Raw genomic sequence first — 23,437 nt, forward strand, 5'->3', positions numbered from 1 at the left:
GCAGGTCCTTATCAAAACGATCTCTACCTTAAGCCACCCAAGAAATAACTCCCGTACCCAATGACACCAATCAAACCCAGCCCCTCCCACTTATATATTTGTCCAGTCTCTTCTTAAAGCTACACAAGGTCCTAGCCTCTATCACCCCACTAGGAAGACTGTTCCATGCATCTACAACTCTGTTAGAAAACCAGTACTTACCTATGTTATGCTGGAAGCATAACAGTTTTGAGCCTGTAAAGGTGAGGAGCTGCAGCTCAACTCACTCAAAGAGTTTAGGAGTTGTAACTCAGCCCTCACAAGAGGTCCAGGTATGAGATCAACACCTTGAAGAGGTCCAAGAGCTTTAGTTCACACATTCAAGAGATCTAGCACCTATAGCTTAACACCTAACAAAAGGCCAAGGTGCTGCTGTATATCAATGCCCTTAAAATGGCCAGGAACTGGAACTTGACTAACACCAAAATAGTATTTATGTACTGAGTACAACGGAAACCAATTCAGTCAATAAAACTGGCAAATTAAAACTTACGTAGCCTAAAATCAATGCAAAGCTTCCTTTAGGCAAAGTCTTTTCACTAGTGTTTTAAATTTTAAGCCAACTGAATGAAGTGTTCATATTATAAATGAAAACCTTTGAATTATGTAACAAATTCAGGAATCCACTGAGATACATTCCCACTGGGGTATACTCAGTAATTATGTAACAAATTCAGGAATCCACTGAGATACATTCCCACTGGGGTATACTCAGTAATTATGTAACAAATTCAGGAATCCACTGAGATACATTCCCACTGGGGTATACTCAGTAATTATGTAACAAATTCAGGAATCCACTGAGATACATTCCCACTGGGGTATACTCAGTAATTATGTAACAAATTCAGGAATCCACTGAGATACATTCCCACTGGGGTATACTCAGTAATTATGTAACAAATTCAGGAATCCACTGAGATACATTCCCACTGGGGTATACTCAGTAATTATGTAACAAATTCAGGAATCCACTGAGATGCATTCCCACTGGGGTATACTCAGTAATTATGTAACAAATTCAGGAATCCACTGAGATACATTCCCACTTGGGTATACCCAGTAACTGTAACAAACTGCACACCTCCATATATAAAAAAAAGTAATTTACATTTAACATATATGGCACAATCTGTACTGAGACTAATACATTTTCAGGGAGAGAAGTGGTTGAGTCGACAGATGACGGAGGAGATCATTGTGACTCTGGCACCGCTGCTGGAGAATAATCAGCCCTCTCCTGAGATCTGTCAGTTCTTCAGCCAACACTGCACTGACAACCCTCGTTCATGCCTCGTTATTGACATGTTCACCCCCATAATTAAGAGGATACTAAAGCACAATGTGGTAAGGATCGCTTACAAGTGATGTACTGTATCATGTAACTGCACTGTACATCCCTATAGAAGCACTAATTTTCTGTACTGTAAATCCCTATAGAAGCACTAACTTTCTGTACTGTAAATCCCTATAGAAGCACTAACTTTCTACACTGTATATCCCTATAGAACCACTAATTTTCTGTACTGTAAATCCCTATAGAACCACTAACTTTCTGTACTGTACATCCCTATAGAAGCATTAACGTTTTCTATTCTTTTCACTGTAGTGATTTTCCTGATACTATAATGAAGATACACAAGACGAAAATTTAAACATTAAAAAAGTCAGTTCCAAAAGTCATTCTAACAATCATTTCTATTAGACTTAATTTGTAAGTACAATACATCTTATGTTATGAGGATAACAAAAATATTAGGTGATAAAAGATTGGATATCAGATTGGAGGGAGAGAGTATGGAGGAGGTGAATGTATTCAGATATTTGGGAGTGGACGTGTCAGCGGATGGGTCTATGACAGATGAGGTGAATCATAGAATTGATGAGGGGAAAAGGGTGAGTGGTGCACTTAGGAGTCTGTGGAGACAAAGAATTTTGTCCTTGGAGGCAAAGAGGGGAATGTATGAGAGTATAGTTTTACCAATGCTCTTATATGGGTGTGAAGCATGGGTGATGAATGTTGCAGCGAGGAGAAGGCTGGAGGCAGTGGAGATGTCATGTCTGAGAGCAATGTGTGGTGTGAATATAATGCAGAGAATTCGTAGTTTGGAAGTTAGGAGGAGGTGCGGGATTACCAAAACTGTTGTCCAGAGGGCTGAGGAAGGGTTGTTGAGGTGTTTCGGACATGTAGAGAGAATGGAGCGAAACAGAATGACTTCAAGAGTGTATCAGTCTGTAGTGGAAGGAAGGCAGGGTAGGGGTCGGCCTAGGAAAGGTTGGAGAGAGGGGGTAAAGGAGGTTTTGTGTGCGAGGGCCTTGGACTTCCAGCAGGCATGCGTGAGCGTGTTTGATAGGAGTGAATGGAGACAAATGGTTTTTAATACTTGACGTGCTGTTGGAGTGTGAGCAAAGTAACATTTATGAAGGGGTTCAGGGAAACCGGCAGGCCGGACTTGAGTCCTGGAGATGGGAAGTACAGTGCCTGCACTCTGAAGGAGGGGTGTTAATGTTGCAGTTTAAAAACTGTAGTGTAAAGCACCCTTCTGGCAAGACAGTGATGGAGTGAATGATGGTGAAAGTTTTTCTTTTTCAGGCCACCCTGCCTTGGTGGGAATCGGCCAGTGTGATAATAAAAAAAAATAATACATCTTGTTGTTTATAACTTGAATACAGTGGACCCTCGACCAACGTTGGCATCGTCTAACGTTAAATCCGACTAGCGATACATTTTAACGCAAAAATTTTGCCTCGACTAGCGCTAAAAACCCCGACCAACGCTATTCATTCCGTTCGAGACGCATCCACTTTGGCCTGAGCGTGCCTCACTTGTCCCGTGGGTGCCAGTGTTTACAAGCCAACCAGCCACCACGGTCCCATCCAAACATACAGTCGGAACATTTCATATTATCACCAGTCCTAATGGAAGGGGATTTCCCTTCTAAACACTAAGACCATCAACACTCTCCCTTCCTCCCATCCCATCAATCATCACCAGATCTTCAATAAAGGTAAGTGTCATGTAACTGTGCATGTCTTCTTCAGTTTGTGTGTATTAAAATTAATATTTCATGTGGTAAAAACAATTTTTTTTTCATACTTTGGGGTGTCCTGCACAGATTAATTTGATTTCCATTATTTCTTATGGGGAAAATTAACTTGACTAACGATAATTTTGACTAACAATGAGCTTTCAGGAACGGATTAATAGCGTTAGTCGAGGGTCCACTGTATTATTGATTTAGGCAAATCTGCATTGTCTATTACCAATTCTCTTTCTAAACACACTTGAAGTAAACGGTCCTTGTTCTTATATACGTACATACCCCTGGCATGTTTGTTCAATATCGGGTTTACCTGGAAGGTGTTAGTAAGTTTATTTAGATACAGGTAAACATGGGTATGTACAATTATCATACATAGTGTAAATTATCTAGGATAACAAAGTGTTGGGGTCATTGTTGTACAGAGACTAATACACACAGCTTAACAGCAAACTATATGGCATAATTTTTAACACTGTTCTTAACAGTGTACAAGTATGCAGAATTGAAAGCCAAATTTATATTCAGTCTTCGTGGTTTGGCAGACATGTACTTGCTCATAGACTTGTACTTAAAAGCCATATTTAATCGCTTTCCCCCTCTTATTTATTGCAGAAATTCTTAATTTTTTTCAAGAAAATTTACCTGATTTTATAATAAAATATCAGAATTCTATAATATGCCTGCTGGGCTAGTCTGCAGAAGCCCTAGAGAAGCAGATACCACTTACCATGTACTGTACTGCAGATTTGATACTACTGTCCTGGCATCTTTGCTGTTTCTCATCCTCCTAGCAGCCATAGATAAAAACACCAGTCACACTTTTGTATCATCATTTGCAGATGACACTAATAAGCATGAATGTCACTATGGTAGAGGACACTGAAAAATTACAGGAAGACATAAACAGGGTTTTCCAGTGGGCAGTGGGGAACAACATGACATTCAATGGTGATAAGTTCCAGCTGCTTAGGTATGAAAAAAATGAAGAACTCAAAAGGAACACTATATACAAAACTCAAGAGGGTCACCAAATAGAATGAAAGAAACGTGTAAAAGACCTGGGAATAATTATGTCAGCTGACCTTTCTTTTAAGGAACATAACAGGACACAGATCACGACAGCCAGGAAGATGACAGGGTGGGTAATGAGAACTTTCAAAACATGGAAATAATGCCAATGATGACACTTCAAATCACTAGTGCTCCCTCATTTAGAATATTGCTCAGTGTTGACAGCCCCGTTCAGAGCAGGAGAAATATCTGAGCTGGAACAAATACAGAGATCATTTATGGCTCACAGTGAGCCAGTAATGCACCTAAATTACTGTGAACACCTTCAAGTCTCGAACATATACTCAATGGAGCAGAGGTGAGATACATGATAATATACTACCTGGAAAGTACTCGAGGGCCTGGTCACAAATCTGCACACTGCCATAACAGCATACTTGTGTGAGAGATATAAGAGGAAGTGTAAAATAAACCCAGTGAGGAGCAGAGGTGCAGTGGGCACAATGAGGGAGCAATGTATCAACATCCAGGGTCCCAGACTATTCAACATCTTACTAGAAGATATCAGAAACATGGCTGGAACAAGTGTAGAAGCCTTCAAGAGGACACTGGACAAATATCTTCACCAGGTGCCAGATCAACCAGGCTGTGATGGATATGTGGGACAGCAGGCCTCCAGCAATTTCTATGGTGTTAATGTTGCAGTTTTATAAATGTAGTGTAAGCATGCCTCTGCCAAAACAATGATGGAGCGAATAATGATGAAAGTTTTTCTTTTTTTGGGCCACCCTCCCTTGGTGGGAAACGGCCGATGTGTTAAAAAAAAATCCGTATATGTAATTTATGGTTCCCAAGTACAGTTGCAAGAGTTCACGACGTACTTTGAAGTTTCTTATGCCTATGTGTTTATGGCTTTACTTCACCACTGTCTTGCCAGAGGCTAGACAGTTCTGGTTGGAAAATGACCAAAATTTTCTCCAGTTCACAAAGTGGGTGGGGGCTATGCTTCTTTCTATGTTTGTTTCCATAGTTGAGAGTAAATTTTTTAGTTTATGTTCAATAAATTACAAAAATTTGCCTGATAACTATTATTATTACAAAGTAGTACTGTAGCTGGTTCTTTTTATCCCCAGGACTTTGGAAAATACCCTTATGTGCGTCGTTTTGTGCAAGACTACATCCAGGCACTCAATAGCCAGAATGATGGGCGCAGAGTTGTGCATGAGTTTGTACACAGCATGCATGGGCAAACCAGCACCTGCCCTCATCTGCGAGTCTTACCGAATCTAGTGGCTGTGTGCACAGCAGCTGTTTGTGTGCTTGTAGCAGAACAGAAGGACCAGGAGCGTCTTAACTCCCTCAACCAGACTGCCGAAGAGACTGCCAACAACCTAAGCTGCTACCTGAGTGTCCTTAAAAAAATGTAAGTTTAAGAAGAGATTTACTGGTGAATAAAATGGTGCATTTCCAACATGTATGTAGACATATACAGTAGAAGCCCCACATCCACTGATTCAGTATCTGTAGTTTCAGTTATCCACAGTTTACTGTGGCCCAAAAATATCTCTTAATTTTGCCTAATAATGGCCCCAAAGCACAAAAGTAGAGAAGCTGGCAGTTCTTCAAAGCCTAAAAGAAGTCGTAAAGTGTTCCCATCAGTAAAAAAGGTGATAATTCTCCACTTATTGTTCATAATTCATCAATTAAACTTTGTAATAGGTTTGTATAGGAGTTATATATATAGGGTTTGCTACTATCCATAGTTTTGGTATCCATGGCACATCCTTGGAAAGTATCCCCCATGGATACAGGGGCCCTACTGTCCTTCTTGCAAGTTGAAGAACAGACTTTTATTATGCTATAGTTTCACTCTGTATAGGATTAATTTGCCCAAAATGTACTGCATGCTAGTGGTTTTCTTTTGTGCCCAACAATATTTTATTACATGCGAACTACATTATTTGTATACTACATAAGAGAAATGAAAAATATGAATTTGAATGAACCAGACATCTGCAACACCTGGGTACTGTCATTTTGATATTAACTGGAGACAGACGACAAGGTAATCAGTCTCTAAGCCTTGATTGACCTCACTGTCTTGACTTAAAAATCTACACAAAGCAAGATATTATCCTAATACACCTACCATCCAACTTACGACCTGCTCGACATACGACCACTCGACTTGCAACCGTCTTTTCTATGCCAAATTTCTGGGAAATAAACAAGTGTTTGTGTTGTACACAGTGTTTATCCTTAACCTTACAGTATAAAATACAGTAATAACAGCATAAAAAGTAAAGTAAAAAATGAAATACCAAAATAAAACAATATAATAAAGTCATTACAAAAATGTGATGTTGATATTCAATAGTAAGGTTCGATTTACAACCGGTTGGTCGGAACCAAGCTCGGTCGTAAGTCGGATGGTACCTGTATAAGCATGTTTTACAGCTTGTTTTTCTCCTCGGGTTTTCTGGTAAATACAATGGGTTATGTATAGTAAACATGTTTCTCAATACATGTACTTGAAATATATTCTACTTTCAACAAATAGGCTGTATCCCACGAAAGCAGAGTGACCCAAAAAGAAAAAGAAAAGTTTCTCTTTTCAATGTTACTAATGTATACAGGAAAAGGGGTTACTAGCCCCTTGCTCTCGGCATGTTAGATGCCTTTTACGACATGCATGGCTTATGGAGGAAGAATTCTGTTCTGCTTCCCCATGGAGATAAGAGGAAATAAACAAGAACAAGAACTAGAAAGAAAATAGCAGAAAACCTAGAGGGGTGTGTATATATATGCTTGTACATGTATGTGTAGTGTGACCTAAGTGTAAGTAGAAGTAGCAAGACGTACCTGAAATCTTGCATGTTTATGAGACAGAAAAAAGACACCAGCAATCCTACCATCATGCAAAACAATTACAGGTTTTTGTTTTACACTCACTTGACAGGACGATAGTACCTCCCTGGGCGGTTGCTGTCTACCAACCTACTACCCAAGACTTCCAATATATATTACTGTCCATTATTTTGCTCAATAATTAATGCTATGATTATTAATTATACAGTGCAGCCAGCAGTAACAGCCTGGTTGATCAGGCTCTGATCCACCAGGAGGCCTGGTCACAGACCGGACCACGGGGGCGTTGACCCCCGGAACTCTCTCCAGGTAAACTCCAGGTAAACAGTTGACTGAAGGTTAACACAGTTTCATTCCTGGAAATGGCATGTAATCAAAAAGTTATGTAAAATGAACCAAAGAACATAAAGGAAAAATAGGGTAACATTCCTTAGTCCCCAAAACAATGTTGATAATGTAGCTGTAGGTCAATCTAGTGATGTGATATAGCTAATACAATACCTTAACTGGTTGCTGGTAAATATGATGATTTTAAGAGTGAAGAGGGATGGTGTAGCACTACTGGGCTGATGTGGAAGGCTGTGGGTCACTGGGCAAGGTAGATGTCTGAGGTTCTTCCACTGATGTTGATTATAATGGAATACTGAGAAATTCTGTAATGTCTCTGCAGTGCTTTATACAGGTGATGGTAAGGCATCATTAGCTGCTCCAGGCCCCATTTCAGAGCGGTGCTGCTAGATTTGTTTGGGTCCCCTTTAGTGAAAATGTCTGCAACATTACCAATAATATGGAGCTGCTCACATAACTGTTGCAATGTTAACTGCTTTCCTTCAGATTCCTGTTCCTCATCTTCATCTGTATCTGTCCCTATTGCATCTGGTCACTGCATTCTGTTAACATTTCCTCCTAATTTATTTCTTCCTCATCTTCTAACAAATCATTCACATCATCATCTTGCATACCTTCAAAGCCTCATCTGGCAATCTTCTTGCCAGCTGAAAAATTTCCTGCACCTAGTTCGATCCCGGGTACAGATGGAAACATAGAGCGAGATTCCTTACACCTGCTGTCCCTGTTCACCTAGCAGTAAGTAGGTACCAGGGTGTTAATCAACTGGTGTGGTTTGCATCCTGGGGAATGAAATTAATCTAAGTTGTCTGAAGTGCTCTCCATAAGTTGTATCATGTAGAAATAAAGATTATTATTATTAACCCTTTGACTGTCGCAGGCCCCTTTCTGAACCTGTCATTCTATGTCGCAAGATATTAAAAAAAAAAATTATTGTTTCTTACCAAAATGTTAAGATTATTTTACTGAGTGTTTAACCCGTTAACGATCCAAACGTATATACAGTGGACCCCCGCTTAACGATCACCTCCGAATGCGACCAATTATGTAAGTATATTTATGTAAGTGCGTTTGTACGTGTATGTTTGGGGGTCTGAAATGGACTAATCTACTTCACAATATTCCTTATGGGAACAAATTCGGTCAGTACTGGCACCTGAACATACTTCTGGAATGAAAAAATATCGTTAACCGGGGGTCCACTATATACGTTTTTTCAACATTTGAAAGTATGTAAAAAAAGTAGATCTTTTTTTTTTTACATTTGAAAATGTGTAAAAAAGCTATGATCTACTTTTTTTTTGTTATATCTGAAAATATGTAAAAAAAACGAAGATCTACTTTTGGAGCACTACACATTTATTTATTTATTTATTTATTTATTTATTTATTTAAAAATTTGAGCACACATACAGAGGTACAAAAAATACAGATAAGAGCAGCATGCCAAAGCCACTTATACTATGCATAGCATTACGGGCTGGCTTAAAATTAACTTAAGATGAACTAAGCAATGATGACATCAGTGAACATCATGTGAACATAGATCTGCTTGGACCGTTTACAGGTTAAAGCCTAAAAAATTTTTTTTGCCATCAGTACTTACCAAGATACAGAGGCGCAAAGTTGGCAGAAAATGAGCGGCGTATGGCAACAGCGGCGAATGCCGCCCACCCGGTATTCTTTTATTTACTACAATTCGAAGGTTTCTTGTATTTTCGAATATTTTTCTTTTCTAAGTAACTTATGTGGCCTGTGAGACCAAAGTAAGATGCATTGTTCAAATATACACTCATTGTTTACAACACAATAACTGAACAAACATTATCACTATTAGATTGTGTACAAAACTTGTTTACACAAACAATACAAAACATTGTTTATTACTATTGTTCCATAATATATATACATATGTACAGTCACCGAACACGTTCCTAGAACTGCTGCAGCTTGTGGAACTCTTTGAAACATGGGTATATGCAGAGTGGCACTTGACACTCCTCACACACATAAAATGAGTGTGTCTGCGTGTTTATGGGCATTTTGTGGTATGTCCACATACGAAACACCTCTTCTGAGCACTTTTCTTGAAAGCAGTAGGAGGCAGTTGTATGGGGTAGTGATCGCCAGGCCTCAAACGAGATGGCATGTGTTGGTAATTTTGTGGGCGCTGGTCTATTGCAGGTGTTGCTCCTTGGTGCTTGGTGATTGTCTGATGACTGACAAACAAAATTCACCATATTTTGATTTGTTGTTGGTCCTCAACTTGTATATTTTATAAGCATTTAGCATGGAAATATCAAGAAAATGGAAAAAATGTTTCATATACCACTTATAACTCTTGCATACACAATCAGTAAACCCAATCTGCATGTCACATTTGTCCACTAAACGCATATTGAGGTTGTAGTCCATGACAGCTGCAGGTTTTAGAATTGGTTCATTGGTCTCTCTTTTGTGCCTGCCAGTGTGTGCCATTTCGTTTCGGTGAACTGATGTCACCAATGTGACATCACATTTGTCATGCCACCGAAATGCCATGATGTCATTGGCAGCAAAGGCCTGCACCTCACCTCTGCGAGTGCAAGCGTCGAACCTTGGCATATGTTTACAATTACCATGCACTGTGCCACACACATCTGTCAGGTTCACTCACAACAAATCACTGAGTATGGGGCTTGTGTACCAGTTGTCAGTATATAAAATATGCCCCTTACCAAGATATGGTTCCATCATTGTTCTAACCACATCACCAGAGATACCCAATAACTTCCTGGTATCTCTCAATGTATATCCAATGATATCCAAAACGAGACCACTTTTGCAATCACACAGTACAAATAACTTTATACCAAAGCATTTCCTCTTGCTTGAATGAGAGTCTTCCTCTGAATAAAATCAAAGACTCGTCAATAACAAGCTTCCTGAAGGGATAAAAATACATGCAACACTTTTGTTTCAGGTACATAAACACATTTCTGATCTTACATAACCTGTCACTTCTGTCAGGCCATGTTTTGTCTGAAAAGTGTAACATACGTAACAGTAACAAAAAATGATTCACACCTATAATGTCACTAAAACCTGGGGTTGAAATCAGGCATTCTGTTCCCCAGTATGTGGTGACAGTGTGCTTATACACATGTAGCATAAGCATTATTGTGGCAAAAAACAGGTACATCTCTGCCACAGTTGTGTCCCTCCACTGGTGTAGCCATGATCTTGGTGAGAGAATTGTATTTGCCATGGTGTACTCATAGTATGTGTTGGTTTCCCTGACAATAATGTCCCTCAGGGGTTCATCAAAGAATAACTGAAAGCATTCAAGTTCAGTAGCATTGTCCCCAAGTGTACATGATGGCCATATTCCACTCTGTGTTTCATCAAAGTCATGGGGACTGGGAACAAACTTGTCACCTTCCTGCCAATCCCAGATGCGGTCTGCTGGTGGGTTCTGGATATTGAAACATGGTTGTGGTTCTGCAGGTTGTGGTTGTGCAGGTTGTGGTTATGCAGGTTGTGGTTGTGCAGGTTGTGGTTGTGCAGGTTGTGGGAGTGTGGGGTTGGGTGAGGCTGGTTGTAGTTGTGCAGAGTCAGCAGCATCGGTAGTAGCGTGGCCCTCTGCTTGTGCCACATGACTCATACCACCATCACTATCACCACCACCACCTGCTGCCTCACTCACATCATTCATACCCATCGTAACAATATCGTCATCTTCACTATCAGGTCGTGGTGTAGGGCCACGGGATGTGCTCCGAGATTTACTCCTTCCCCTTGGAACAGCATATGACACACTACCAGACTGCATGCTACGTAATACATACTGCTGCTTCACTGGGGAATATTCACCCTCACTGTCACAACTAGAACTACTTTCAATAGCTTCGAAATCACTATCACTATCACTTTCACTGCTCACATCTGAGTCTTGTACATGAGCAAATAGTTTCCTCTTTTGCCCTGGTACAGGTGAATGTGAACGAGCTGGCTCAGTACCAGAGGTGGAAGGTCGTGGGTCATCTGGGTTTTCATCACTAATTACGTTATCCTGGGCACTGTTTTCGGTCACACCCACTTGAAAACCATGGAATTCACTTTAACTGACACTTTCACGGCTGTTATAGCTATCACTTGGGAACAAAAGACCAATCCACCGAGGAGTGAGGTACTTCTTACTGCAAGGCATGGTGAAAATGGACTACCAAGATGGCGTTCCCACAATGCACCACTGAGTCCCAGATTTTTTTCACAGGGTGCACACCCACCACTCAGACCCATTCTCTCTCATGTAGGCCTACCAGCTTTCTCCCACTTGATTTGAAGCCGCTAGAATTTACACGTATAAATACGTCAGAAACAGTGGCACGTATGATGTATATATATGACCAAAACAATCAAAGGGTTAAACCAAGGGAGAACCTATTAAAGTATTCACCACACAAGGCCTGGTCACAGATCGGGCCACAGGGGCGTTGACCCCCAAAACCCTATCCAGGTATACATCAGGCCATATCTTCCCACAGCCTGCATTTAATGCTGATTAGGGAACTTAGGTTCAAGCACTTTTGATTAGCTGATGGCACCTGCATGTTAAATTTATGCCATCTTTTCCATGATTTTCATTGTTTCACTGTGAGTGACTTATTCAGTCCTCCTATAAGACTCCAGAAGCTATTTGTGTTAAAATGTTTCCTTCACTTCTTGATCAGTGCAAATGTATCTTACCTACAAGTTGTCTACATTTCTGTGTCACCACTACAAAATTCATCAGTCACTAGCCTTTCATGTGAAGTAAAATTTACACAGAGTTGTGTGTGTCAATACACAGTACAATACTGAAGAGCTTCAAGTTACAGTATATACTATATGTACTGAATGATTTTGAAGACCTTTAAGTTTAAGTGTCTATGTACTTAATTTTGAAGACCTTTAAGTTTAAGTGTCTATATACTTAATTTTGAAGAGCTTTAAGTTTAAGTGTCTATGTACTTAATTTTGAAGAGCTTTAAGTTACAAACAACAGAATCTATGTACAGCCTCTCCTCATTTAATGACTGAGTTCTGTTCCTAAGACCACATCCGTCAACAAATTCATCGCTAAGTAAGGAGCATACTATAATGGTAGAGGGTTTGTGTCATCCATCTTTGATATTGTTTTACTGCCACCTCTGCACCATTTATAACAATTCTGGTATACAGTGGACCCCCAGTTTACGATCAGCTCTCAATGCGACCATTTATGTAAGTGTATTTATGTAGGTGCGTTTGTACGTGTATGTTTGGAGGTCTGAAATGGACTAATCTAATTCATAATATTCCTTATGGGAACAAATTCGTTCAGTACTGGCACCTGAACATACTTCTAGAATGAAATAATATCGTAAACCGGGGGTCCACTGTATTTTTATATGTTTATACAGTAGTGTACTGTACAGGTCTCCCTCAACATTCATGTTTTCCACTTTTGCGGGCTTCGAACATTCAGGAATTCCCAGCCGCCCAATCATATTTAAAATATGTCATTACATATGTTAGGAATTGTGGCAGTGGCAGAGTTTGTTTGGAGATAGGACAAGATAGTCCTTCAATATGACACTAATATCAACTCTACGGTTTATTTATCTATCATAATTTATCTAATATGACATAAACAATATTAATAACATGACATATACGTACTCTAGAATGAATAAAATATGTCATTATGTCATGAGTGTTGTTGTGTTGGTGTTGTTGGGTGTATAAGGGCCACTGAGACATAAGCCTTACATAGTGGTGGTTGAGGTGGTAGAGACTAGAGACGGCGGTGTTGTCAGTCACCCTATACAACTCCGACAACACTGGAGGAGTTAGGTTCGTGCTGTCCTTTTTCTATCAATTAATCACTTAACTTACTTGCTACACTGTTAATGCTACACTTTATTGCTGGCTGGCACTATAACCTTTATCGACTCCTGCTGCTTTAGTATCGTATATATCATACAATCACTGAAGAAGGCACATTCTCCCCTCTCACTTCCTCCTCCACTTTGGTACTTTGTAATGAGTTCTTTCTTGAATTCTATAGTCTTTCCCACCTTCTTTACCAAAAGGGCTGGCACTAGTACAATATTTTACCATATTTTCATATGTTTAATGATTGTTCATGGTTCAATAGGTTAAGGAAGCAGTATTGTCAGGCTAAGTAAATGTTATTATTGTATTTCCCTACAATATATTTGGGCACCAAACATTTGCGAATTTTCAAAATGCATGAGGTTCTTGATCCCCTAACCCTCGCGAATGTGCAGGGAGACCTGTATATTGTAATAAAGAGAAGAGACGAAATCAGCTCTAATATACATTATTTAGGTATGCATACTGGTCAGAGAGCCTGTCGTAAATCCGATTTGTCGGTAAACGAGTACGTCACTAAGTGAGGAGAGGCTGTACTTAATGATTTTGATTTAAATTATCGGTACAGTGATATGACAATACGTACAAGTAACCATATAAGTCACCATATATGAATTTTATGTACTTTTAAATCTTAAGCAGGGATGTATTATTTATGGCCCAGGGGCCACATGTGACCAATGAGTGGCAATATTGCGGCCCTCATTATCTTACCCCAAAAAATTAAACTTAACAGTGACTTGTGACAGTGAATACCTTCTATTGGCTTAACTGTATATCATGTGTGTCTGTCAGAATACTGTGGCTGAAAAAATTCACTAAAATCCTACACTTGGGTCCAGGACTGACTAGAGACTATCATTAGGCCCTTGCTAAGTACTACAGTACTAGTCCAGAACATAACCTGCCATATAAGCAGGGGCCTCCTGTTAAGCAGTAGCCCAGACCCTAACCTGCTGTATAAGTGGGGCCCTACAGTAGCCCAGAATCTAACCTGGTACATAAGCTGGGCCTACAGTAGCCCAAAACCTAACCTGCTGTATAAGCTGGGCCTACAGTAGCCCAGAACCTAACTTGCTGCATAAGCAGGGCCTACAGTAGCCCAAAGCCTAACCTGCTGTATAAGCAGGGCCTACAGTACCCCAGAACTTAACTTGCTGTATAAGCAGGGCCTACAGCAGCCAAAAACCTAACCTGCTGCATAAGGAGGGCCTACGATAGCCCAGAACCTAACCTGCTGTATAAGCAAGGCCTACAGTAGCCCAGAACCTAACCTGCTGTGTAAGTGGGGTCCTCCTGTATGGGGTTCTGGTGGAACACTTCAGTCATAAATATCTGGAGAGTGAAAAAAGTTTTGCATCCCTGAGATTCTAGAGCACCAACTCAGTACTTTACTAAGATTCTTCTTCTGTTGCAGCTGCGAGTACGATGACTGGAGACCTGGCCTGGCACAGCTCCTGCAACCTATTCCCTTTCCTGATGTGGCTCTCGCAGACGAGGAATTCATCAGGTTAGCTGTGTTTATAAAGGTTGAAACTAGTGCTCTCACACCTGTCTTGTGGTAGTTACTTTTTTAGATCCCATCCTTTTATTTAATAAGGGTCTCTGAATAGAATCTGATTCCCTGTGATGAGTATTTGATACTGGCACAGTAGTACATATACAGTGGACCCCCGGTTAACGATATTTTTTCACTCCAGAAGTATGTTCAGGTGCCAGTACTGATCGAATTTGTTCCCATAAGAAATATTGTGAAGTAGATTAGTCCATTTCCGACCCCCAAACATACACGTACAAACGCACTTACATAAATACACTTACATAATTGGTCACATTCGGAGGTAATCGTTATGCGGGGGTCCACTGTATATCCTTTAAAGGATGAGTGAGAAAATTCAGTTCAAAAGATCATTTATTGTGTGTTATCTAAGCATTTCTGGAAAGACAACTAAGAAATGTGTGATGATTAATGTGTTTCCTTCTTTGGATTCTTTTACCTTTTGTAAGTCTGTTCCTAGATTGATGCAGGAGACATCACTTAGGCCCAGGTATGATCGTAGGACTTTATAATTTCCTAGTATTCATTTTTATTAAGTAACATTTAATAAAACCATAATCTTATGGAATAAGATAACAGACAGGTGATATCTTAATATGCAATATAACCACAGTGAAAGTAATGTAATTTCTCATTTTATTCCTTAGTTAATGTGAGAGATCACAAAAGCACTTGGAATATTGTTACTTTTTGTTTTGGTTATATTACTCCATAATTCTTTGTCACTGTACCACTGTCCACTAATTTTATACACATTTTCTAGTGTCAGTTTTATTCTTACAAGTATACCACATAAATATTTCCAGTGAGATCTACATAATACAGTGTTTCTAGTGTTGAATATGCAGTTAAATAATACAACAAGGGTGACAGGAAAGAGCATCGCTCATACTCTCAAATGTCATAAGTTACTATCTCTCGTATAAAATTTTCATTTATGTATCATTCTTCTGTAAACAATAACTTCCTGGTGTCCTTAACCCTTGGCCCGGTGGCCTGGTGGCTAAAGCTCCCGCTTCACACACGGAGGGCCCGGGTTCGATTCCCGGCGGGTGGAAACATTTCGACACGTTTCCTTACACCTGTTGTCCTGTTCACCTAGCAGCAAATAGGTACCTGGGTGTTAGTCGACTGGTGTGGGTCGCATCCTGGGGGACAAGATTAAGGACCCCAATGGAAATAAGTTAGACAGTCCTCGATGACGCACTGACTTTCTTGGGTTATCCTGGGTGGCTAACCCTCCGGGGTTAAAAATCCGAACGAAATCTTATCTTATCTTATCTTAATGGTCCAAGCAGATCTATGTTCACATGTGTAGTGCTACGAAAGTAGATCTACGTTTTTTTTTTCCCCATATTTTCAAATATAACAAAAAAAAAAAGTAGATCAAAGATTTTTTACACATTTTCAAATGTAAAAAAACAAAAAGAAGATCTACTTTTTTTACATACTTTCAATTGTTGTAAAAACGTATATATACGTTTGGACCGTTTATGGGTTAAGGGAGCTCTCTTTTCTTAACTTGTATAGCTATATGACCTCTTGATGTCAGTTCACAGAGCGTGAAGTCTTCTTGTATTGTCCACATAATATACATACTGTACAGTAGACTGTCACATAACATGGTAATGTTCTTGCAAACTGTTGTACATGAACTGTCTTATGTGAAGTTATGAACTTATTGGAGAATAGAGCTAGGTTCCTACGATCCCTAAGACCTCAAAAAAAGACATACTAGATTACCTGGAGTCTACCTGAAGGGTGTTTCCAGGGGTCAACGCCCCAGTAGCCTGGGACGTTGACCCCTGATCCACCGTGAGGTGGATTAGGGCTATTACTGTTGGCCATACACAAACCAACATATGAACCACAGCCCAGCTAGTCAGGAATTGACTTAAAGTACCTGTCCAGCTCCCTCTTGAAGACAGCCAGGGGTCTATTGGTAATTCCAGCCTAGAGGTCACTTGTTCTATCTAGGCTGGAATATTGCTGCACTCTAACAGCACCTTTCAAGGCAGGTGAAATTGCCGACCTAGAAAATGTACAGAGAACTTTCACGGCGCGCATAACGGAGATAAAACACCTCAATTACTGGGAGCGCTTGAGGTTTCTAAACCTGTATTCCCTGGAACGCAGGAGGGAGAGATACATGATTATATACACCTGGAAAATCCTAGAGGGACTAGTACCGAACTTGCACACGAAAATCACTCACTACAAAAGCAAAAGACTTGGCAGACGATGCACCATCCCCCCAATGAAAAGCAGGGGTGTCACTAGCACGTTAAGAGACCATACAATAAGTGTCAGGGGCCCGAGACTGTTCAACTGCCTCCCAGCACACATAAGGGGGATTACCAACAGACCCCTGGCAGTCTTCAAGCTGGCACTGGACAAGCACCTAAAGTCAGTTCCTGATCAGCCGGGCTGTGGCTCGTACGTTGGTTTGCGTGCAGCCAGCAGCAACAGCCTGGTTGATCAGGCTCTGATCCACCAGGAGGCCTGGTCACAGACCGGGCCGCGGGGGCATTGACCCCCGAAACTCTCACCAGGTAAACTCCAGGTATGTATGCTGGGAGGCAGTTGAACAGTCTTGGGCCCCTGAAACTGATTGTGTTGTCTCTTAGCATACTCATGGCACCCTTGCTTTTCACTGAGAGGATATTACACCACCTGCCAAGTTTTTTTCCTTAAATAAAGAGTGATTTCTGTGTGCAGATTTGGGACTAGTCCCTCTAGGATTTTCCAAGTGTATAATATCATGCATCTTTCTAGCCTGTTGTCCAAGGAGTACAGGTCAAGGGACTTCAATCATTCCCACCAGTAATTTAGGTGCCTTATTGTACTTTTACATGCAGTGAAAGTTTTATTTCCCAGAGTTTTCTACAGCAGAATAATTGACATTTGTCTTTACTGAACTTCACATTGTTTCAGAGGCCCTTTCAAAGAGTTGGTTAAAGTCTGCTTGGAGATTTGCATTATCTTCAATGGATGACACTATCATGCAAATTCTGGTATTGTCAGCAAAGGAGGACACAATGCTGTGGCTTACCTCTCTATGTCAGATATGAGGATGAGGAAAAGAGTGGGAGTGATACGAGCTTTTCACTGTAGCTACCTCTGACTTTACTCTGTTCACTATAACTCTGTGTGTTCTATTTGTTAAGAAGTCATAGATCCATCTACCCACTGTTCCTGTTATTCGTGCATCCAAGAGCATGTCTTAGTGGTTCAGTACATAGTTGTAAAAGGCAGGAGTGACCTGCTCTAAACCCATGCTGCCCTGGGTTGTGCAACATTGGGTATCCAAGTGGTTAGCAATCTTGCTTCTTGGGTAGTTTCAAATTTAGGTTGGATAAATATATGAGTGAGAGGGGTTGGATTTGATTGGGACTTGCAAATGAGTGGATAGAGTTATCAGAGATTATTTCTTGGGTTGCACTGAAAATTGGGTTGGGCAAATATTTTGTTAGTGGGATGGATTGTAAAGGACCTGCCTAGTATGGGCCAGCAGGCCTCCTGCAGTGTTCCTCCTTTCTTATGTTCTTAGAACATTTGCAAAGACTCATGATGTGGGACACTAGTAATATCAGTCTGTAATATTTTGCAACTGCTTTACTGCCACCTTTGTAGAATGGGGCAATATCCATTGTTTTTAGTGGCTGTGGGATGACCCCTGTGTCTATGCTCCTTCTCCATAAAACATTTAAGAGAGAGAGAGAGGTATCTTGCAGTTTTTGATGAACATGGAGTTCCATGAATCTGGGCCTGGGGCAGAGTGCATGGGCATGTCATTTATTATTTTTTTCAAGTCCTGTGGTGTAAGGATTATATCAGAAATTCTTAATTAACCAAATTTTTAATCTCAATCATAAGAAATTCATTTAAATTGTCAACCCAAGTTTGATTAATGATACTGCGACTTAAGTATCTCACTTATTTCTTTGCTGTCATCTGTGTACGGCCCATTACGCTGAAGCAGGGGTTCAATACTGGATGTGGTTTTTTTCCCCCTAGATGTGACATAAGAATTTTTTTTCTTCTTTTTTCCATTTCATTTATTGCTTTAAGTTCTTCCTGTGTTTCTTGGCTTCTGTATGATTTCTTAATCATACATTCAATAATTTCTATTGTTCTGGCTAGTGCCTCTGGTATTTCAGATAGAGTGGCCCTTTTGAGCAGCTCTGTGATTCTTCACCTTTACCTGTAGAGGAAGCATCTCTCTTTCTAGTTTACACTTTCTCTTCCTTTTTCTTAGCCAAAGATTCGGATCCATGTTGTATAGGATATCTTCCCAACTTGTTTCATTTGGGACATAGTTAATTTGATCCCAATGTATATTTCTATTATTCTCTTGTTTAAAAAGGAATAAAAAATTACTAGTGCAATTTTTTTTTTTTGTAAGAGTACTATGCTGTACCACTAAACTCAAAATTCAAGTTAACATTTCAAATAACTGCTTAAAATATACAATAAATGGAGAGAACATAGGCTGCACAGTATTTCTAGACAACTTAAGACTAGTATTAAGACTACATAGTTTTTGTTTTTTAATGGATCTATAATGCAAGGTATTAAGATGAAGTTAAAAAAAAAAAAAAAAAAATTACACAAAAATACTTTACTACTACTACTACTACTACTACTACTACTACTACTATGCCATTCATTATAATTTTTCTTGGCAGACAAATCCTTCCAGTCATCGAGCAAATTGGGACTGACCCACGATGTGAAGTCCATCAAATGGTGCTAGGGACCCGTGATGACAAGGAGGGATGGCTGAGTGTCCTATGTCCTTCCTCTCTAGCCTGTGTTGATGAAGGTTCAGCCTGGGCCTCAATAGTAAGTTATGGTACTTAACACTGTTAAGTACAAATGGAGAAAACAAAAGATGATCACGCTGGGGTACATCTTAGCTTCACACTGAGGCCCTCTACAGGGACTAAATGTGGGGTTTAAATAATAATATATTACAAAGACCCAAATGGAAATAAGTCACTTTGTCTGACTTCTTTGGGTTACCCTAGGTAATTTACACTATGTATGATAATTGTACTTATGTGTACCTGTTTTAGAAAGACACATAAGAAAACACTAGGACACATTTATTAGTAAACATTTCGGTCTTGGGACCTTGATCAGAAGTGATCAAGGTCTCAGGACCAAAATGTTTTCTAATAAATATATCCTAGTGTTTGCTAGTATCTCTCTAAACCAATGTCAGTATCTATTTCCAAGGTATCTACAGTGGTACCTTGGTATACGTCCAGCTCCCAACTCGCACAATTTTGTAAGTGCTTTCGTAAGTGTATTTTTGGGGTCTGAAATGGATTAATTTGCTTTACATTAGTCCTTATGGGAACAAATTTGTTCGGTACTCGAAGAAATCGGCACTTGAACAGCCTTCTAGAATTAATTAAGGTCATATACAGAGGTACCACTGTATTACCATGTGTACCTGTGCCTAAATAAACTTACTTGCTTACTTACCATGATGTGTCCATGTGTTTATTACATTTCTGTATTTAAAAATAAAGATGTTTATTTCATAAGAATTCATTGAGGTTGAATTGCTTTGCCATTTGTATACGTTGATTGCCATTTCAAGAAAACATTGCACATATTAAATATTCTGAGGAAAGCCCATTGTTATGCAAAGCATTTTGGACAGCCTAATTATAGACCTAAAAATATTAATTATAATTTTAGAATAGGCTCATTTACAGACAAACTTTACATGAATCCAAATAATGTTTTTTTTTTTTTTTTTTTTTTTCAACAAGTCGGCCGTCTCCCACCGAGGCAGGGTGACCCAAAAAAAAAAAGAAAGAAAATCCCCAAAAAGAAAATACTTTCATCATCATTCAACACTTTCACCACACTCACACATTATCACTGCTTTTGCGGAGGTGCTCAGAATACAACAGTTTAGAAGCATATACGTATAGAGATACACAACATATCCCTCCAAACTGCCAATATCCCAAACCCCTCCTTTAAAGTGCAGGCATTGTACTTCCCATTTCCAGGACTCAAGTCCGACTATATGAAAATAACCGGTTTCCCTGAATCCCTTCACTAAATATTACCCTGCTCACACTCCAACAGATCGTCAGGTCCCAAGTATCATTCGTCTCCATTCACTTCTATCTAACACGCTCATGCACGCTTGCTGGAAGTCCAAGCCCCTCACCCACAAAACCTCCTTTACCCCCTCTTTCCAACCCTTTCGAGGACGACCCCTACCCCTCTTTCCTTCCCCTATAGATTTATATGCTTTCCATGTCATTCTACTTTGATCCATTCTCTCTAAATGACCAAACCACCTCAACAACCCCTCTTCTGCCCTCTGACTAATGCTTTTATTAACTCCACACCTTCTCCTAATTTCCACACTCCGAATTTTCTGCATAATATTTACACCACACATTGCCCTTAGACAGGACATCTCCACTGCCTCCAACCGTCTCCTCGCTGCTGCATTTACCACCCAAGCTTCACATCCATATAAGAGTGTTGGTACTACTATACTTTCATACATTCCCTTCTTTGCCTCCATAGATAACGTTTTTTGACTCCACATATACCTCAACGCACCACTCACCTTTTTTCCCTCATCAATTCTATGATTAACCTCATCCTTCATAAATCCATCCGCCGACACGTCAACTCCCAAGTATCTGAAAACATTCACTTCTTCCATACTCCTCCTCCCCAATTTGATTTAGATACCAAATAATGTACTGTTGAAAATAGAAAAGGCACTGGGAAAAGTAAGCTTTCACTAGAACAATATTTCACTTTTTGTAGAGCTTTATCAAGTCATTACAGTGGACCCCCGGTTAACGATATTTTTTTCACTCCAGAAGTATGTTCAGGTGCCAGTACTGACCGAATTTGTTCCCATAAGGAATATTGTGAAGTAGATTAGTCCATTTCAGACCCCCAAACATACACGTACAAACGCACTTACATAATTACACTTACATAATTGGTCGCATTCGGAGGTAATTGTTATGCGGGGGTCCACTGTACTAAGCTCTATATGTACATAGCAAAATTGTTCCAATACAACAGAAGGTTGAAAACTATTTCCAAAGGTAATTATACATGATCTCCAGTGATTTATTAGGGTTGAAATTCTGTGAGTTCTCCAGATGGTAGGATCAAAAACAATTCACTAGCATTCAGATAACCTTCTAAATACCAGCAAAGAATTTGATCCTTTCTTCAACTCTACTGTAATATCTTGTTATGTAAGATATATATTTTTCCTCATACTAAGCATCAAGTCTCTGTTTTTCTTAACTTTTAATTACCTTACTGGAACAATAAAAATGTTATTTAAGTTTTTCTTTTGTCTTTAACCCTTAAACTGTCCAAACGTAGATCTACATTCACTTGAGTAGCGCTCCAAATGTAGATCAATGGTTTTTTTTTTTTCGTTCTTTCTTATGCAGAAAATCAAGGTCAGAGCACTACGCATGCAAACATAGATCTACGTTTGGACAGTTTAAGGGTCAATAATTATCAGTGTGAGGAATACCACAGAACATCCCTCAGAGAGGAGGTATCCATTGGGATATTCCTCACATTTCCTCAGGATATTTCCCCTGTGAGGGATACCCTGTGGAAGTATTCCTCATATGCAATAATATATTTCCAATAAATTACATAGTATATATAGTACTCTAGTAGAAGAAATAGAGAATACGTACATTTAACGGCAAATGTACTGAATGACCCACATGGGTTTGGAGCTTTTTGTAAACAGTAAAATTGTGAATTATCTATTATTGTTATATTCCACTAGGTAAACCGATTCAGGATTTAACAAAGTCTGTTATTGTTATTATGATAAAACAATGTTTATTGCTATGATAAAACAATATCGTTTATTGTTATCATGATAAAACTGCTTATTGTATTTATCATACCCCTCAAGGGAGGTTCCTTGATGCTGGTGAGGGGCTCTTGATCTAGGGAATTGGATCTGTGCTCCAGTTCCCTGATTTAAGCCTGAATACCTTCCATCTCCTCCCCCCCCCACAGGTGCTGTATAATCCCATGATTATAATAATGTTATAATAACAATAATAATAAACTATATTTTATCACAATAAATCATTTATTGTTATTATCATGATAAAACAATATCGCTTGGATTTAACCCGTTAACTGTCCAAACATAGATCTATGTTCTCTAGTGTAGCACTCCAAACGTAGATCTATTTTTTTTACATGATTTCTAATGGAGAAAATCAAGATCAGAGCGCTACACTCGAAAACGTAGCTCTACATTTGGACAGTTAACGGGGTAACAGACAGTCGACATTACCAGATACTCTCCCCTCTGTTAGTCTGTTAATCAATGCTTCGCCCTTGTTTTCAGCACTGTATGACCCTGGTGGGTTTAGCACTTAGTTTTTATATAACAATAATAATTAACCCTTGTTTTAATTACAGTTGCAGATGCTTATTTCATGCTGCTGCAAGAGAAAGAAGTTCCTAGGAATGTTGGTCAAGTCTCTGGGTGCGTGTATGTTGCTGGCACTCCGAGGGAATGTCACTGCTCAGGATGTAAGTTGTTGTTTTGTCTGCTTTCCCTCACTCCCCTTCAAAAACAATCTTTAGTTTTTGTCTACACTTTCCCCTCTTTCTCTCACCC

The 23,437-nt window shown here is 39.6% G+C and overlaps 1 protein-coding gene across 2 annotated transcripts in view; it reads left to right on the forward strand.

Moving 5' to 3' along the window:
* The window catches only part of LOC128704691 (C-Maf-inducing protein), a 616,555-nt gene that overhangs the window by 565,383 nt on the left and 27,735 nt on the right, over positions 1-23,437 (forward strand). For both annotated transcript variants that reach the window (XM_070079595.1, XM_070079596.1), the window contains exons 6-10: positions 1,198-1,386; positions 5,228-5,517; positions 14,626-14,718; positions 19,455-19,611; positions 23,236-23,349. In XM_070079595.1, coding sequence (XP_069935696.1) covers positions 1,198-1,386; positions 5,228-5,517; positions 14,626-14,718; positions 19,455-19,611; positions 23,236-23,349 — 843 coding nt within the window. The remainder of the gene's footprint in view (positions 1-1,197; positions 1,387-5,227; positions 5,518-14,625; positions 14,719-19,454; positions 19,612-23,235; positions 23,350-23,437) is intronic.

This window comes from Cherax quadricarinatus, chromosome 100 (genome assembly GCF_038502225.1).
Source record: "Cherax quadricarinatus isolate ZL_2023a chromosome 100, ASM3850222v1, whole genome shotgun sequence".
Classification (NCBI taxonomy): domain Eukaryota; kingdom Metazoa; phylum Arthropoda; class Malacostraca; order Decapoda; family Parastacidae; genus Cherax; species Cherax quadricarinatus.